Source organism: Onychomys torridus, chromosome 23 (assembly GCF_903995425.1).
Source record: "Onychomys torridus chromosome 23, mOncTor1.1, whole genome shotgun sequence".
NCBI classification, from domain to species: domain Eukaryota; kingdom Metazoa; phylum Chordata; class Mammalia; order Rodentia; family Cricetidae; genus Onychomys; species Onychomys torridus.
Genome location: NC_050465.1, coordinates 8,741,187 through 8,760,138, shown reverse-complemented (window position 1 = coordinate 8,760,138; position 18,952 = coordinate 8,741,187). Strand labels below are relative to the sequence as shown.

The 18,952-nt window shown below is 54.4% G+C and overlaps 1 protein-coding gene across 19 annotated transcripts in view; it reads left to right on the top strand.

Moving 5' to 3' along the window:
- Positions 1 to 18,952, top strand: part of Kif1a (kinesin family member 1A) — an 89,153-nt gene that overhangs the window by 66,814 nt on the left and 3,387 nt on the right. For 7 of the 19 annotated variants that reach the window (XM_036173080.1, XM_036173077.1, XM_036173074.1 and 4 more), the window contains 13 exons: positions 334 to 439; positions 2,669 to 2,695; positions 9,787 to 9,810; positions 10,968 to 11,082; positions 12,008 to 12,141; positions 13,491 to 13,552; positions 13,929 to 14,074; positions 14,444 to 14,644; positions 15,125 to 15,202; positions 15,756 to 15,880; positions 16,741 to 16,893; positions 17,351 to 17,543; positions 18,309 to 18,427. In XM_036173080.1, coding sequence (XP_036028973.1) covers positions 334 to 439; positions 2,669 to 2,695; positions 9,787 to 9,810; positions 10,968 to 11,082; positions 12,008 to 12,141; positions 13,491 to 13,552; positions 13,929 to 14,074; positions 14,444 to 14,644; positions 15,125 to 15,202; positions 15,756 to 15,880; positions 16,741 to 16,893; positions 17,351 to 17,543; positions 18,309 to 18,427 — 1,483 coding nt within the window. The remainder of the gene's footprint in view (positions 1 to 333; positions 440 to 2,668; positions 2,696 to 9,786; positions 9,811 to 10,967; positions 11,083 to 12,007; positions 12,142 to 13,490; positions 13,553 to 13,928; positions 14,075 to 14,443; positions 14,645 to 15,124; positions 15,203 to 15,755; positions 15,881 to 16,740; positions 16,894 to 17,350; positions 17,544 to 18,308; positions 18,428 to 18,952) is intronic. The other 12 variants (XM_036173079.1, XM_036173073.1, XM_036173089.1 and 9 more) reach the window with 3 other exon arrangements.

Here is an 18,952-nt window from a genome sequence, read left to right as displayed (position 1 = left end):
TTCATCCCCTCATGGCTTAGATCTCTTCGCCCCACAGGTAGAAAGGCCTGAGCTTGCTAAGCTAGGCAGCTGAGATCCACCAGAAAGTGTAACTAGAGTTGAAAAATAGAATGTAGCCCTCTCCTGGAGGCAGACAGAGAAGGGAGGCACTGGCTGTGTCACAGGAGCCACCAGGTCCCCATCAGCCTCCTGGTCCACCCCAGTGCCCTTTACTCATGGCCAACAGTCATGTAGGGAATCCGCTCGCCACCCTGGCTTCTGTCCAGAGGCCTCAGCATCCCTTGATCACTGGCCTTTCTGGGCAATGACACCCAGCCACTGCTCTTCCCACAGGTCGTATCCGAAACACTCCAGAAACTGACGAATCTCTGATTGACCCCAACATCTTGTCCCTCAACATCCTCTCATCGGGATATGTCCACCCAGCCCAGGATGACCGGTGAGTTACGAGAAGGGTGGTGAGAGCCACAACTCCTGCTGACCAGCCCCCACCCAGGTCAACCGCCAGCCTGCCATGGTCTCTACTGACCCAGCCACTCACGCCCCGGCCAGCTCCAGGCCTACATACCCTCTTTCTAACACCTAAAGGGACAGTGCAGTGAGTGATGGCCTGTGGCCTCCAAGTCTCTCTGCTCCCTTGATTGCATGTCCCCCATCCCTGGTTTACACTCTCATGTCCTCCTGTCTGTCGCCTGGTGAGTGCCAGCATGGGCTCAGAGTCCTGTCCCTGGGAGTTTGTGGGTAGATGGTTGGTGGCATGGGGTGGGAGACTTACCATGCAGGCCATGTTTCTGAGGACCCCACTGGTATGAACAGGTTTGAAGTCTCTAGCAGGGGTCCCAGGGGTGCGGGGATCACAAAGGCAGTCCAGAGCCCACAGAACTGGCAGTTGAGTAACTTGGACAGAGGGGTGTGACTGTGGGTCACCACTGAACACGTGCATGTCATCGCTTTCCAAGCTCCAGAGAGTCCCAACTCCCATTTTCATTTGAACAGTTAGAGGGGTAATGGATCCCTGAGATGTTCTTGGCAGCCCTGAAGGGTTTGCGAAGGTGCATGGGTATGACAGTTCGCACAAAGGCTGCCAACGGCCAGGCCCTGCAAGAGTCATCCTGCCAAAGGCAGATGCCCAACTGGACAAAATTGCCTGGGACACAGTCTTCCAAGGATTTGTGAAGTGTTTGGCAGGGACTGAGCCCCAGGCTGGTTCTTCCTCAGCCTGGCCCAATGCCAAGGAGCCAAGCGCTGACCCAGGACCTATAGCTGAGGCTATTTGTGGCAAAACATTTTTTGAGGGTGTGACAGACACCCTTGGAGAGGCGCAGGAGGATCACACCCCTGTACGGGGTTGTATGGACCCAGCGTCCTGGGTGTGGCCTGTTCTTCCAGCTTCTGGGTCCACAGCTCTTCTTCTTCACAGACACCTGTGGAGACACCAGAACAGGTCCTTCCCAAAGCACTATAGGCAGCTTCAACCGGGAGCCTGGGCTGGGCAGCAGTGGGGACAGTGAACAGGACAGGACAGAGACTAGGGTGTGCACATGTGGCTCTGGTCCTCACCCTGTGCTCCTGGAGGTGTTCTCTTAGGAAGATGGTATTATGAGGGTAGGCTGGAGTTCATGGCGAGGAATAGGAGAGCTAGACCACGATGTCACCTAGAGCTTCTTCTGGTCTTCCAACTCTTCTTGCTCTGCAAATGCACCCTGCTGAGGCAGGGAGACTTATGACCACTCCTAATATGGGTGCTGCCCCTGAGTGCAGGCCACAGTACCTGGGCATGGGAGTTCAGGGCCACAGAGGCAAGAGTGGGCACTGGGAGGCCCTGTCTGACACTGAGTGCTAAGAGGTGCTTTGGGGGCTGGGAGTGACTTAACCCCCCTGACCTCTGACCACCCACTGCAAGATATTCTGGGAGCAAAGGAGAAGGGGCGGGACCAGGAGGCCAGTGGGTAGGTGGGAGCCTTTTGGGCCACCTTCCTAGTTTTCTCCTTGTATTGAAGACCTTGTGGCCGGTGTCTTCTTATCATCTGCTCCCTACCAGCTCAGCTGTTGAGGTGCCCTGACCCTGGCAGAGGGCATCTAGGAGGCCAAGACCCATTGTCTCTCAGCTGACAGAACTTTGGTTCTGAACCAGGCTCAGCCCTGGCCCTGGACTGCCTAGCTTCTGTCCTATTCTGTGTCCAACCCCACCCCTAGGCTGACGGCCCTGGGTGCCAGGAGGAGGGAAGACAGATGTGGCCGCTGGCTTGGCTCCTGCCCTTGCTGTTCCTGCTGGTGCAACCCCAGCCCTCCCTACCCCAGAAAAGTCTCAGGCACGCTCCTTAGTCCATGGCCTCCTCCCCAGGGCCCACTGGGGCCAGCTTCCTGTTCCCTGGACATGGCTGACATCTTAGGAGCCTTTGAGGGCCAGGCTGCTCAGAGACCAGCCACAATGTAGAGGCTGAGGCTTGGGCCTGGCCTAGCTCTGCCCAGGGCCTCAGGCTACCATGCGCTTTGCCACACCTGGGCCTCTTACTGCTCCGTGGTTCCTGCTTTGCAGCCCCCCTGGCCCTGAGTGGGTCTGCCAGGCACAGGCGGCTGCCCCCCGCTGCCGCTTGCTGCTGCTACCCTGCTGTCCCGCTGCCCACCCGCAGCCCTTCACTAACGTGTGGTTGTTTGTGTTTTGCAGGCAGTTTCTTGATTCGGACATACCTAGGTACCATTTCTGTCCCTTGGTTTGGTTTTGGCCTCTTCCCTTCCCTTCCCCTTCCCTGGTCACCTACACAACGCTGAAAATTTTAATTTCTAGCTTTTTCAACTCATAACTTGCTCACCTTTCCTTCCTGTTTCTCCTTCCTTTTAATTTCGTTTCCTTGGTATAATAGAGTTCTGATTTTATTTTTATTCTTCTCCCCCAGCCCCACCTTCCTGGCTGAGTCTCCCCTGCCTCCTCTAGCCTCCACTCCTGATTTCGGCTGCTTTTGTAGTTCTCTGCCTCTGTAGACACTGGCCGGCTCCTGCTCCTCCCATCCCAGCCTTGCCTTCTATGCCAACCTCTAGCCTGGCCACAGTGGGTGCAGGTATCTCCCGCATGCAGGCTGGACAACCCGGCTGCTGGGCTGCACCAGCTCTCAAGGGCCAGCCACTTCCTGCAAGGGGCCATAGCAGGCAGAGCCGGGAGCATGGGGAAGGGGCAGACAGGACCCACTGCCAGGAGACTCAAGCTCCCATGTGCTCCACAGCTGCCAGGGAGCCCTTTCCAGGGCAAGTCAGGAAGAGGGACATCATTCTAGCCTCACTACCCCAGCCATGGCCTCGACCTCGCTTTCTAGAAGTGGCAGGGACTAACTCCACAAGGAGACTAGCAGGCTTTTGAACGTGGCTTGTGCCTGTTTCAGACTCACTTATCAATGCTGAGTCCTGGTAGGGGAGATTGCTGTGGCTTCTGTTCACCTGGCTCAAGGAAGTCCCTGGACACACTGGCCTGTGCCGGGACTCAGTAATCACTGGGAAAGGACAGCCTCCAAGTCCCGAGTCCATACTGAGTCCTGGGAGAACTTGGGGCTGTTCTGAATGGAAGGCCAAGCAAGGTGTCACCTTCTGGGTACTTGCAGGATGGTGGCCAGAGCTTCATGGTGGTTATCTGTCTCATGGGTCAGCTTTCTTAAAGTCATGAATGCTTAAACCTGTAAGCTGCTCCACCGACACAGAGCTCTAGGGCGAAGTGGGCATAGCCAGGACTTCAGGTGTGTCCTTGTGGTCATGGCTGTGATGGTCTGAGCAGAGAGCATTCATTTGCTGTCTTGCCTGGGTACCTGGGAGTGTGGGCCCCAGAAGAAGACCCTATGGGGTTATAGAACAGAGGTTCTCTGAAGCATATTCTCTGGGCCATAATAGGTGTGGGACAAATTTGAGTTATTGACCAGATCTTTTTCACATGATACTGTGGGCCAAGAGCTAAGTGGACACTCCCTGGTGACCTGGGGCTAAAGGAGGCAGAAATCTCATCAAGAGACAACTGGAATGGTGACCACACTCAAGCAGAGGACATAGCTCTGCCAAGCCTGAGCATTTCTCCCTATCGAGATCAGCTAGGTGGGCTCACTGGAGGAGGTGACATGTGGGCTGGCTCTGGAGGCAAGTGATCCATCTCAGACCAAAATAGAACTGGGCATCCATCTGCTGGCGGCCTCTGTGTGTTAGAGAGGTCTTCTTAACTGGACCAGCAATAGACATCTAGTGCCTCCAGGGGTGTTAGTAACAGGCCTGGGACTTGACCTCGTGAGAGGGAAGGAAGGAAGGAGGGAGGGAGGGAGGAAGTCTTTCCTTAAACTGGAACTCAAGCTTCCTCCCAAAACCAGTTCAACAGGACAGGGATCCATTGTGGTGGCCAGTAATGCCACCATGGTTATGAAAAGGGAGAAGCCTTATCCCATGTGATCCTGAGACCACACAGCTGAGTTAGAGGCAGCCTGATTGAGTCACCTGCTAACTAAAGAGGGACATGTAAGTGCCAGAACTTTCTGGAGGTTAGTCCTGCCCTGAGGATGGGAGGTAGTAATTGCTGCAGGCTGTGATGAATTAGCTGATTCATGCAAAGCTCTCAGTTCAGACCCATTAATGTCACTAACAGTGGTCTTTGGTGTAAAAATGCAGAGCTCCTGAGCAAATTTGTGGTTTTTATCCTGATCACTGAGGGACCACACCAAGACACTGTGGGTCACACACAGGGACTCCATGAGAGTTGTGGAGTGTTAGCATGGGTGTTTATGACTTTCCCACATTTTAAAAGACACTCAGTCTGACCTTCTTCCCATCCTGTGCTCCTTCAATGGCTTTATATCCTGCCTTCCCTGAGTTATGGTGTTCTCCTGGATGGGTATGAGGGGCAGCAGGTCCTTCTGAAGCATCCACAGGAAGTACAGGAGCAGCTGGATCTTGGCTCTTTTCATCTACCGAGCTTCTGAACTCATTTTCCTAAAGCTCTGAGAGGTCTCTAGCCTCCTGGGGAGGGCTGGAGGTGGGGTCTCACGGAAACCTACTTCCCTGTCTATCTCCCCTGATGTGGGAGCTCATCCCTCCAATCCTCTGAGCTGCTTCTGGAACTGCGGGGTCCAGAGACACTAAAGCCTAGTGGACACTCCTTACGCCATCCCCACTTCAGTGGCAGACTGAGCAAGCTCTGTCCTTGCCTTGAGGCCCTGGGGTGGGGGTGGGGGATAGCAAAGAGCTTTGCATCAGGATCCAGCTCCTGAACTTTCTTGATGAGGGCCAGGCCCAGGGAGAAATGCCCCAGGAAGGAGGGATTCAACCAGGCTGGGAATGGAAAGGGGTCCCATGAATGCAAGAGGGGAGTCAGGGGCAACTAACCAGAATTTCCCTAAAGGTGGGTCTGGCCAAAGTGAGTCCTCCTCCAAGGATAGTGACTATCAAGACTGGCCGTGCCAATGTGTGTGTGTGTGGGGGGGGAGTCATGGAATGAAGGCCGTCTTCCAGGTACAGAAGTCATCACCAGCTCTGACTGCCTCTGCTGGGCTATGGCCCCAGCACTTGCCAGGTAGATCTTAGATAGAGCCACACTCTGTTTTCCTGGGTTCTTGTGCATCCCTATGGTCCGTGTATCAGGAAGAGGCTCTCTGCAGCTACATCTCTGGCTTGCTTGCCATCCCAGCTCCTCAGCCCACATCCTTCCTTGGCAGGCATCATGGTGAGCAGCACCTCCTCGTCTAGGTACCCTCCTTACCTGCTTATCTCCATCTTCCCTTTGCCTGTCTGGATCTGTTGAATATGTCTTCAGGTTAGGGTTCAGATTCTAGCCCTGTAGTTCCCCCAAAGGATGGGACCCTTGAAGGAACCACAGGCGGCCTTGAAGAGTGAGGAAAGCAGGCCAGGATGATTTGATCTGGACCCAGTCAGAGAGGTAGAGAGCCACCGTTACCCGGCAGGGAGGGTTTGGAGTACAGCTTGCTAAGGTGGCTGATCCAGCCTCCCGAGGGCGTTTTTGGTGGCAGCAACTTAGCCTGGCTGTGCTACTATTCCAGTCCTCGGAGAGGGTCCAGCTGCGTGTGGCCACTGTCTGCCATGGACCACCAGATCTGGAGCTATGGGTGGGATTTGTGCTTGGCCGTGCGTTGTGTTCTGTCTAGACCTTTTGTTGTTGTTGTTGTTTTGTTTTTCGAGACAGGGTTTCTCTGTGTAGTTTTGGTTCCTGTCCTGGATTTCGCTCCATAGACCAGGCTGGCCTCGAACTCACAGAGATCCACCTGGCTCTGCCTCCCGAGTGCTGGGATTAAAGGCGTGCGCCACCAGTACCCCGGCTCTGTCTATTTTACATAGGGCCTCCAAGGTGATCACGGGAACACTTCCCTGTTCCCAGTTTGTTATCAATCATGCCATCAAGCCCCTCCCCCATGGGAAGGAGCCCCCCTAGCTGTAGTCTGCAGATTTGTGACAAAAGTCGAGCCTGTGAGGTGGCTTCCTTGGAGGACCTGGGCTTCCCCCTCTAGAAACATACTTCCCAGGGCACTCCGGGATTTTCCTCAGGAAGTCCACTTGCACTGATTGACGCCCACCTTGTTCGCCCTCTGTGGCTGGGATGCCGTCAAGATCTAAGAGTGAGAGTCATGTGCAGTTTAAATACACTTCCAAAGCCGTCAGCAGCAGCAGGCAGGGCGTCGCCAAAGAGTGACAGCATTTATTTACAAACGTGTCATCGTAACCCACAAGCTTATTCAGAGAGCACGAGCAAGAGGAAGTTGTTTTTTTTTTTTTTTTCAAGGTTTTTCACTTTTGGATTACATCAGTTATTTTGAAACAGTGATCTTTAGTCACAGTGATCAATACCAAGAGACGCCAGCAGCAGGTTGACGAGGCATGCTGGCAGCAGCACCCATGCAAGCTCCTGGTTGTGACCGTCACTTGCAGGCAGTTGTGATGAGAAGTCTCCCTCCACGGCCTCCTGGTTTTATCTTTTACGTGTCATAGTTGACACAAGGGAATCCATTTCAATCCGTCCATGTCCTCTTACCGTTCACAGTTTCGCAGACTAAGTAGGATCTGGTGCTCTCCAGCACCTGGTGTGCTCATGCCTGCCCTCCGGAGGCCAGGCCAGGAAGTGCAGCTACCTTCCCAAGGACATTCCTAAGTATCCTTCTGGTCAGACTGGGAAAACACATGTTCCTAATGTACAAACGCGCAGTGGCGTGGAGTCACTTGCCCAGACACCTGCAGCCTGTCTGTGATGATGATGGAGGTAGACAGAGTGGGTGCTCCACCGTAACCACTGTCCTGTTTGTGGCCAATCCTTGAATAGTGAATCTGCCGTACTCACACATGGCTCATCCCCTGCTTGAGCACTATGCCTGTTGTCTGAATTTGGCTGTCCTGTTTGTAGGCTTGCAAGGGTAGCTGTGTCCCCTTAGGAGAGAAGGGAACTACATAGTAGGCCTCCTGGTGTCCCTCCAGGTCAAATAAGCCAGTTGGAGGCAGGACATTGCCCGGGGGCCTAAGCTACTACATCCTTAGGCTCTGGCTCTGGCTTTAGAAGGAGCCTTGCTGGCCACCCTTTCCTTTTGAAGACGCTATGTTATCGGCCCCACATGCTACATGGTGCAGATTAGCCATTTCACGCCCCTTCCATTGGAATGGGGCCCCAGGAATGCCGTGTCTACAGGGAGGCCAAGGGAGTATGCACGGTAGACACGGACTCAGGTGGCACCAGATGGGTAGCAGCCAAAGCAGTTGGTGATGGGGCTTGGAGGGTCTTTGCCTGCCCTAGACCTGTTTCTTCAGCTGTACTTGTAGGGTCTGCAAGATGATGGGGAGCAGAGCAAATAACAAAGGCCGTTTGGCATCAGCTGAGGTTCTCTGCTCGAAGGAGACACCAGCCAGAGTTTCTGATTCAGTGGTCTGGGGTGAGGCTCAAGAATGCACACCCTAGCAGGTTCCTGAGTGGTTCTGGTAGAGGGTCTTGGCTGTTTGGACTACTCTGGGTATCTGAGAGCTACTGGTCCATTTCCTGACACTCTGGGAAACTATCTGAGGTTGGGTGGCTTGGAGAAGAGTGTTTGGGCTCGGAGTTCTGATCCATTACAGGTTGGGATCAGGGGAGATTGGCATCTGGAGAAGGCTTCTTGCTGCAGTTATAAAGTGACGTAAAGGCATCATATGACAAAAAGCAGGAGATGCACGTGTATGCTCTTAGACATTAGAGTTGGAGAACCCCTGGCAACCTTGTGTAGTTCCACTCGCTCCTGGAGGTCACATCTCTAGACACTGTCTGCCACCCTGCGGATGCCTCCCAATAGGGGGTACATTTTGACCCATGAATGCTGGAGTGCCCATCGGCCTGTAAGGAGTGAGAGGTTGTGTGGAGGAGGTCCAGGCTTCCCCTGAGGTACCTGATGCCCAGTAATCCAAGGGGATCCTGAACTCCATGTAGAGTGAGGGTCCACTGCACCTCCAAGGGCTTCCCCATTTGTCTTTGTCCTGGGCTTTCCTATGTAGGCCACCTCAGCATCTCTGAATTCTATTTTTCTGCCTTATTATGGATGGTAATAGAATGTGGGTCCCACATAATGGCCTGCATATTTGGTGGGTCCCACAAAGGTGACAGTCCCTCTGCTTCCCCTGCACAATCCCCAGCTTGCCCATTTTTGGGCAGGGTGATTTCCCTCTGCAGAGGCTTCAGGAACACTGAGAAGCTCCAGATCCTCCAATCCTTGGGCCACCACAGTGTGTGTGTCCCATGATCTAAGTAAGCCATGGCTGGTAGAGGATAAAGCCTGGTCATGAGGCCGCATGTGTGCAGCCCCCAGGGGACAGCAGATAACCTGCAAGGCAAGAGACCGACCACCATTTGGAAGTGACTTGTGTGAAGATTCATAGCTGTGTTGATGTGGGAGCCTGTTCTGGTTGGCTACCTGGCCACTGGAGGATGGTACAGTGTTGGAAAAGGCCAGTCCTGCTACCAGAAATGGTCCAAATGGAGTCATACCTGTCTCAAATTGGCATCCCCTGGTCAGGCCTTCAGAGATATTCCAGTTTGCTGGGGTTTGCAATACCCTCCACCAATACACTCAAGGGCAGCAGTTTTGTTTTCTGTCACCTGGGCCCGGGCTAAGGCCACTCTAGACCAGCTGGAAGAGCCCACTCTATTTCCAGGAGCACCCCAGATAAGCTCTGAGACCACACTAGCCTGGCCAGATCCATTCCTTTGGGTGTTTTACTCAGGACCAAGAGGCAAGGACAGGCCTGGGGCTCAGTCCCTGAGGGGGACCCCAGGTTGGAGAAGCCATACTCTTTCCAAGGGCATACAGGGACTCTAACCACACACACACACACACACACACACACACACACACACACACACACACACACACACACACACCCTACATTCAGAAACTGCAGACCACTTCAGAGACTTTGAAAGCAAAGGATGGTGGATACAGGTGCAAGGTCCAAGCAAGATGTGCCAGTGATGGTCCTGCCCTGGCGTCATTGTAACGGTGACACTGGCTCAAGATGGCCCATGCCAACCCTACGCTCTCCTCACTCACATGTTAGCTCTTTGGTTCTGAAGGATAAAGTAAGGGACAGCTACTGCCCTATGTACCACCAGGACACAGAGCCAAGATGCAGCCGACCCTTGTGGTCATAGCTGGAGACAGTTTTGTGAGGATATGGGGCATCGGTGGGGCTGGGCTGGGGCTCCAGGGGGCCCCTCAGCAGCTGTGCCGGCCATGGAAGGCCTGTTCTGACGTCTCGCTCTCTTCTGTGTGTGTGTGTGTGTCCTGGCTGCGCCCTTAGCGTTTCCTTCGGAAATGACACTAGGTACAGGCACCATTCTCTCCTGCCCCGCTTGCTCTGTCCCCTCTACTCTGCCCCGCCCTCCCCTTCTCCTCCAGTGCCTGCTCTTCACCCTGTTCTGGTTGCCCCACTGTTTCTACCCGCCTTAGATCTCTCCTTAGTGATATGTGTCCGACGGTGGTCCTGTCCAGCCTGCTTTGTTCCATGTCCCTGGCCCGTTGACCCCCACATCCTATTCCCTGGACAGTGTCATACAGGAAGAAAGGCAGCACCCAGCCAGGCTCCCACATGGCCAGGCACCTCAGGGAGCCGGCTGGCGTCCTTGAACGGCCTGGCCATGAGGTGGTGGGAGAGCGTGCTGCCACCTGGCCTGTGTGTCAGTGAGGATGCTTGGAGGGAGTGGGGCTGTGGGGTGGCCAAGCTGTGTCTGTGAGCTGAGGCAAATTCCAGCTCTCCTACCCCCCGGGAACCCTGGAGGTTTGTGTTAGGATAAATGAAACAGAAGCTGTCACACAATCGTCATCCTCCAGAGCAGGGGTCTATGGGGATTGTGGTGCAGGGGTCCCTATGATAGATGTAAAGTCCTGGGCTCCTGGTAGCCACCCTGAGCCATCATCCTGGGAAAACCTGAGTCCTGCTGACACCCCAGCTGGATGTAGGACAGAGGAAAGAGCCCAAGGTTGCTATTCTCATGGAATTGCTCTCGGGAGCCCATGGGATGCTGCTTACAGGCCACTGTGTCCACTCCAAGCATCCTCCTCCAGGGCCTTCCCTTGGCAGTGGGAGTCTCAATGGAAGGGGTGGGCTGAGGAGGGTTGGGCTCACTTGGGGAGACCCCTGGTGATGTCTCCTTGCTCAGACTGAGGCCAAGGCAGCTCCCTCCCCTTCCTCTGCCCTCTTCCTTGCCCTCGGTGTGTCCTCTGAGGGTTCTTCCCTTCCTCCCAGTCCACACTGGAGCGGAGGAAGCTGGGGCTGGCAGGAAATGGCCCCAAGGAGGCCCCTGCTTGGTTCTGGGTCTGAGTGAGGAGGGGTCAGCCCTCCCTGGTGCCACCCAAGCTTCCCAACCTGTGATTCTAGTGGTCTCCCTGCGGTTCCCCTCTATCTGTGCCTGTCTGCATGTTCCCACCCCTGCGGAGAGCAACCCCACACGTCCTCTTTTTACCTCCTCTGCTTTCTTCTAGGACCTTCTACCAGTTTGAAGCAGCCTGGGACAGCTCCATGCATAACTCTCTCCTGCTGAACCGTGTCACCCCTTACCGGGAGAAAATCTACATGACCCTCTCTGCCTACATTGAGGCAAGACACCCACATCCACGGTACCCCCTATAGCTTGAGGGACTTGCAAATTGACATTGAGGTCCGGTGACCCCACTCTCTTCTCAGAATGCCTCAGGTCTTTGAATAAACCCACATGCCTTTAATGCTCAAAAGTAGTACACACCTATGTCTTCAGTGTGTGGGTTTCGGCTTTGAGACTACAAAATAGCTGCGTCATCATTGGACATTACATCAGTATTCCAGAAAGTATAAAAATAGAAGCCCTTCGCTGCCACTCCTACCCCTGGGCCTGCACCCACAGGCTATGGCCAGATGTGTGCTGTGGCCCTTCTCTGAGGCACACAGGCACCAGAATGTGAATGCTTCCGCTTGGGCACAGCATCAAAGGAGAAGTTTGGAGATGGTGGGAGCCAGGTCTCCTAAAGGCCATCACTTCTCCATAGAGACAAATCACACCGGATATCAGGTGTGGGCTGCCGTGACACAGTTAGCCAGGGAAACACCGGCCAGGCCCCACACTCAGGGCACATTTGCTGTGATATGCCCATCATGCACAGCTTGGGTAGCAAGCATCAGCAGAAAGGAATTTGCTGTGGCCTGTTAGAATCAAGAGTGAGAGTGGCCAAGTTCAGCCTTGCTCTGCAAGATTTCAGGCTATGCCCCTGGTTTATGGTTACACAGCCAGGGAGCAGGGTAGAGCTAGTGCCCTGGAGATCCTTGCTAGCCTCTGTCTTCAGCTATGGAGGGGGTGGGGTGGGGAACAGAGCCCTGGTTCCCTTCTCTAGGATTCTGCCAAGGGTCAGGATCAGGCATTAGCAGCCTTTAGTGAGTAGCTCTTATGTCCTAAAGGAAGGGAGGGAGGGATGGACACTGTGCCTGGTTGAGCTGGGGCCCGGGCACTCTGGACAATCGCTATGCCCATGACCTCTGTCATCTATCACAGATGGAGAACTGCACCCAGCCAGCTGTCATCACCAAGGACTTCTGCATGGTTTTCTACTCTCGTGACGCGAAGCTACCTGCCTCACGCTCCATTCGCAACCTGTTCGGCAGTGGGAGCCTGAGGGCCACAGAAGGGTGAGCTCACTAGGGTGGGCAGAGCGGGGAGCTTATGCTTTAAAGGGGAGAGCCCACCAAAGGGATGGGAGAGGACTACCTCTTCCCACCCTGGGCATAGCAAAAACTATGTTGGACTCAAAAACAGCCTCACCCCAGCAGAGATACTCCTATGTCAAGAAGCCCCTGAGCTCCCCAGCACAGGCTGCTGGAGTGAGGACCAACCGCCCACCCTCCAGCTCCCTGCCTTCAGTTGCCCCTGCCCATCAGTGAAATCACATGTAGGGGGCATCATGTCAAGCAGACATGAGGGAGCTCTCTATCTCCATGGGAAGTAGAGAGGCCTACAGACACCAGCCTCCCCATGGGCGCCCCTGCAACTCTACCCCAGGAATTTCTGCCCTTATGTCTGCTTACAGCTCACAGGAGAAGCTGAATAAGTGTGTATGTGGGGGTGAGTTAAGTGGCTTTGCTGGACACTGAAAGGTCCAAGGAAGTTGGGTCTCAGACACTGGACTATCCTCCTCCATTCTTGCCACTTACTATAGCTTCAGTGGGAGGGCCTGAACTAGAACCATGGGGGCAGATAGGCCTCTGCGGCTCAGTGCAGACCACTCATCTACCACAAGGGCCAACTCTGGGCACAGACAAAAGAACAGGAGGGCTTCTCTGTGGGGTGTGAGGACTTCAGGGAACTAATGATGCCTGGTGCTGAGTATAGCAAGTCTTTCTCTGTCTCACCAGCCAGCTCCCAAATAACCACATGGAGATTTATCATTAATTATGAAAGATTGGCTGGTAGCTTAGGCTTGTTTCTAACTAGCTCCTATAACTTAAATTAACCCATTTATTTTAATTATTAAATTAACCCATCTATTAATCTCTGTGCTGCCATGTAGCTCATGGTTTGTTATCTCATCTCCTACCTGTTGTGCTTCCATGTTCCCCCACGACTTCTTTTTCCCAGCATTCTCTGCCCAGAAAACCCTGCCTAGCCATTGGCCATTTAGCTTCTTATTAAACCAGTCACAGTGACAGATCTTCATACAGTGTAAAGGGATATTCCACAACACCCAAGGATCTAGGGAAGGGGGGTGCAAATGTGTTCATGTCTCTGTGTACCTCAACTCCCCAATCAGCTCCAGATTCCAGAAGGGCCATTTAGTTTGCAAAGCTGAGGTCCCATGGGGTCTCTCGATCTGGTGCTGAAGACCAGCCTAGGGACTGCAGTTCAGGATGTGACATACCATAACCTGAGACAGGCTACCTGCCTTAGGCCTGTGATGAGATCTGTGCCCAGAATGCCTCAGTGGTGGTGATCTGTCCCCATATGCTTACTAATGATGTGGCCTCTCTCTCTGTTCCCTCAGCAACCGTGTGACTGGTGTATATGAGCTCAGCCTTTGCCATGTGGCCGACGCAGGTAGCCCAGGTAGGAGACCGTCTTAACTACTCTCTGCTGGGGCAAGGGTCAGGGTCCCGGGATGCCTGGCTTGCTAAACCTCCACCACTCTCCTTGGCTTGACCTCTGCTAAGTTGGGAGCCTCCCCTGCAAAGTACAAATGCTTTCTCTCCAGCCTCCGGAGTGTCCTCAGATGGGAGGGCAGAGAGGAGGAGCCCAGTTTGCTAGCTGCTGTGGCCACCTATGGCATAGTCACATGGGAGAGAGACTATTAGACAGCCTCCTGTGGGTGAGGCCCAGGGGAGCCGATCTTGAACCCAGAAAGGAAAGAACTTTGGCGGCTGTGCCGCCAGCATGGGAGAAGCCTGATGTCTGTCAGAATGCTAGAGTGTCGATCCCCATGCAGGGATGCAGCGCCGGCGCCGGAGGGTGCTGGACACATCAGTGGCCTATGTCCGGGGTGAGGAGAACCTGGCTGGCTGGAGGCCTCGGAGTGACAGCCTGATCCTGGACCATCAGTGGGAGCTGGAGAAACTGAGCCTCCTACAGGAGGTGAGTGTGGGAGCCACTGGGGACTGAAAAGCAAGTGCGGCGAGCCAGCTGTGACCCAGAATGAAGCCCAGGTGAAGCCAGGGAACCCGCCCTCTGGAGCTGGCACTGCTAGTCTATCTACAGCGTGCACATGGGAAGCAGGATACAGAGGCATAGTCCCCTACTGCTCACAGCAGGGCCCGTGAACATCATGGGGATGGGTAGCTATGGAGTTGACCACAAGGCTTGTCTGGAACTTCTGAATCCTGCCAGCAGTGTGTCCCTCAGGTTACCAGGCCTAACCCAGGCTGGGAAGACATTCCCAGAAGACCTTGCTGCTGTGTAGGGTGGCTGGCTGGTGCCACCTCTCACCTTGGTTCCCCCTCACAGGTGGAGAAGACGCGGCACTACCTGCTCCTAAGGGAGAAGCTGGAGACCACCCAGCGGCCTGGCCCTGAGGCGCTGTCCCCAGCCTCCAGCGAGGACTCTGAGTCCCGCAGCTCCTCAGGTGCCTCTTCCCCACTGTCTGCTGAGGGTCAACCATCACCTCTGGAGGCCCCCAATGAGAGGCAGAGGGAGCTGGCTGTCAAGGTAGGTTGGGCTGGTGGGTGTTGTGGCCATGGCAGTGGCCCAGCCTGCTTTGTGGCCAGCTTTGGTGTGAGTTGCCGAGAGCCGGGGGTCGGGGGTAGGGGCCAGCTAGTCCCTTGCCTGCTACCCCGCCCCACTTAATTCTTCTTCAGAAACCCAAGCTTGAGGCCTTTTATAGGTGTTCCTCCCCAACAGTGACTTGCCATCTCTTGAATCCCTGAACTGCTGGGGAGCTAGCTCACTGCCTCCATGCATAGCCAGGCCACTTGGGAGGCTTCATGTCTTTAGGTGATGCTAAGTCAAAGCCTTCCTGGAAGCACAGTGTGGGAGTTCCCTAATTTGTCCCACCCCATGGTTGGGTGGAGGTGCTGCCCCTCAGCCTGCTGTTCTTCAACGGTTCCCATCTGACAATGTCTGGGACAGGGCGGATGGAGGCCCATGCTGCCACTAGTGTGGGTCTAACCGTGTGTTCTCTGTCTGCAGTGCTTACGACTCCTCATGCACACATTCAACAGAGAGTACACCCACAGCCACGTCTGTATCAGTGCCAGCGAGAGCAAGGTAGGTACAGACCCCGGATGCCTATCGTTGGGGGCGATCCTGGTCTTGCCAGGCAAAAGCAAGGAAGCTTTTCTTGGGAACTTAACTCTCATAGCCCAATGAGATGCCTCACAGCTGAACCCCTGGTTTCCCTGGGCCTGAGATCTGAGGAGGCTGATCTGAGTGAGGACCTGACCCGGCCCGTCCCAGAGCACATGGTGTCTACCCAGGCCCAGTCTTCTGCTCCCTTCCTAATCACTTGACATATTTTTTTCTTTTCATGGGACCCGCATCCTGCAGGCTCCTACCAACTCCAGAAGCTCATGCCCCACCTCACCCCCCCCCCATAGCCTCTGAAGGGGAATCCACCTGGATCAGGGCAGTCTGAAGCCCTGGGAGAAATAGTTGGGATTGTGTAGGCATTAGAAGAAGGCCAGGGGTACAAAAATAAGGAGCACCTTGAGCTGGAAAAACCGGGAGTGAGGGCACACTAAACAGAAAGTAAAATGCAGGCCAGCCCCATCCTCCTCGAGGCCCAGAGGTCCACCTGAGAAAGACTTTCTGTCTCCTGCAGCTCTCTGAGATGTCTGTCACCCTGATGCGGGACCCATCCATGTCCCCTCTGGGTGCAGCTACGCTCACCCCCTCCTCCACTTGCCCCTCTCTGATTGAAGGACGCTATGGTGCCACCGATGTGAGGTGAGTGAGCTCTGCACTAGTTGGGAAGGGCTGAGGCTACAGGGCAGTGTGGAAAGGAAACACCGCCTCCCGTTGTAACATCACTGTCTGATTGCTGAGATTTCTGGCTATTTTCGTTCTTTTCTTTAAAGAATGTTTTGGCAACTTTCATGGGGTTGGGGATTTAGCTCAGTAGTAGAGCGCTTGCCTAGCAAGCGCAAGGCCCTGGGTTCGATCCTTAGCTCAAAAAAAAAAAAAAAAAAAAAAAAAAAAAAAAAAGCCGGGCGTTGGTGGCACACACCTTTAATCCTAGCACTCGGGAGGCAGAGCCAGGCAGATCTCTGTGAGTTTGAGGCCAGCCTGGTCTACAGAGCGAGTTCCAGGAAAGGCGCAAAGCTACACAGAGAAACCCTGTCTTGAAAAACAAAACAAAACAAAAACAACAACAACAAAAGAATGTTTGGACTTTCCAATTAAAAAACAAAACCAGGAGGTATGGGGCCTTAACTTGTCCTCAGCCACTTTGCCCCATCCTGGTAGTCTACAGCTATGCACCAAAAACACGGAGCCACCATTGAGCAACAGTGGCCATTTTAGAGAGGAAGGGGCTTTAAACAGGGCAGAGGCTGAAGAATGTCCTGAAGGAGGGGTGGTGCCTCCCCAGTATCACAGAGACTACCCTGGCTGAGCAGCTGTGGAACCTTCTCACTCAGCCCAGCAGCCCTGGAGCCCGATGGACTCTGAAACCCAGGAACTCCCTCCTCCCGAGGACTCAGCCAGACAGTCTCTGAGCTCCCTAGCAGCTCTGAGGAGGACATTCCCAGGGAACACCAGGCCCTTGAAGGGGCCTGGCAGAAGGCAATATTACCTTCCATTTCTAGGACCCCCCAGCCCTGCTCCCGGCCCGCCAGCCCAGAGCCTGAGCTCCTGCCAGAACTTGACTCCAAGAAGACTCCCTCCCCTATTGGAGCAACAGAGGCAGACAAGGAGCCCCAGCGTCTGCTGGTCCCTGACATCCAAGAGATCCGAGTCAGGTATGCAAGGTCTTTGCCTCGATCAGAAGCTTTCTAGAAACAGGCACCCAGCCCTGACGTGTGTGCAGGGCAGAGCTTGGTGTTGGGGACCCCTCATCTATATACAAGGCAGACAGGTCCCTCTGGCCCTTGGGAACAGAGCAGAGAGTAGAAGGCAGGTGAATGGGGCAGAGATGGGGACCTAGTAGACACTGGGCACTGGGCAACTAACTGCTCTGGGACTTTAGCTTTTTTTCCCCCAAAATCTCCCCACTGAAAATTGGGGAATTATCCCAGATATGAGTTGGTGGTTCTGTTCTTGGATATCCCAAGGCAATCTGTCAGCTACCCCTTCATACCTGGTCTCCTTCCTTCCCAAGGACCTAGTACAGGGTAATAGAGTGCAAGCCCCCTTGTTGGCTCCCCTAGCCCGACTGCCCAAGGTTCCTGAGCCAACAGATGTGTCTCTACCTTGCAGCCCAATCGTCTCCAAGAAGGGGTACTTGCACTTCCTGGAACCACACACGGCTGGCTGGGCCAAGCGCTTTGTGGTGGTACGGCGTCCCTACGCCTACATGTACAACAGCGACAAGGACACCGTAGAGAGATTTGTGCTCAACCTCTCCACTGCCCAGGTGGAATACAGCGAGGACCAGCAGGCCATGCTCAAGGTGCGGCCAGGCCCCAGCTCAGGTCCACCGGGGGAGGTGCCCATTGTTCCCTCTTAGGCTATTAAAGCCCCTGACCTGTCTGTCCTGTCTGAGCCTCAGCAAGGCTCCTGGTAACTACTATTGGCGATTGATAGCAAGTATTGCCATTTACCCACGCAATGATCAACAGCTAGGTCCTGTCCTGGGGTCCCTGAGAACCCTGGTAGGTGAGGCAGAACTTCACAGCCCCAACAAGCTCTCTTGCCCAAGGCATTGACCCACGGCCCTCCACAAGCAAACAGTGCCCTAGAAGTGTGGGAGCCAGCTCCTTGCCGCTGGTTAGAGGGAAGGAGCTCCAAGACTGTGGAAGGATGCTCCAGTGCCCACTGGATATTTTATTCCCTGTGGTGAGAATTATATGAACCTAGTTACTGCACACAACCAGCCCAGAGGGCGCAGATGAATGGGGCACTTCAGCCAGGGTCCCAGGCTCATGAAGGTTGGAGTCATTCCCCGGGGGATACAGAGCAGCATGGACGTAGAACTGGAACAAGTTTCCAGACCTCCAGAAGCTTCCAGAATGGAGCTGCATGCCTGTGTGATCAGGACAAAGTGTGTGTTTTACAGAGAAACTAGCTGCCCCCACCCCCAGGGGCTGCTGTGCTGTAGAAGGTTGGCCTTCTCCCCCATCTATCCAGTCGTAAAACTTTCCAAATGGGCTCTTCGTATGGAATGGGAGTGACCGTGTCACCACGGAGCCTTCTCACCAGCAGCTTCCCTTTACAGACACCCAACACGTTTGCTGTGTGCACTGAGCACCGAGGCATCCTGCTGCAGGCCAACAGTGACAAGGACATGCACGACTGGCTGTATGCCTTCAACCCGCTCCTGGCTGGGACAATTCGGTACGGGCTAGGCGGAGAGACGGAAATAAAAGGAAACATCACGTGGAGAGCTAGCCTGTGTCCAACCCTCCGTGTTCTTGGGGCTGGGGCAATCTTGATGGTGCTGGTACCTAAAGTGGCAATTCCACGGAGTCTGTCTGATAGTCAAAAGGGATTTATTCTGGGTTAATGCATAACATGTATGAGGGAGTTGGTCACAGGATCCAGGAGGGGTGGGGTGCGGTCCAACACGGTTCTCTGGTCTGCAGTACCAGCATCCCATATCCAAGACCACGAGGTAGCAAAGAGAGCAAGTGTGTACGCATTCCAGGTCTTAAGGGGTCCCCCCCTTGGCCACGCCCCAGTGGGGGAGGCAGGTACCTAGCAGTTACCTGCTGCCTACTAGGGGCGGTGCTTGGGGTAAAGCACAGACAACCACTCCTACATGTACCTGCTTCTGTGTCCTCACTGCTAATGCAAAAAGTCGGTTGGAAGACTTTCTGAATGCAAGTTCTAATGGACGGATCCAGGCCCTTCTGGGGGGGT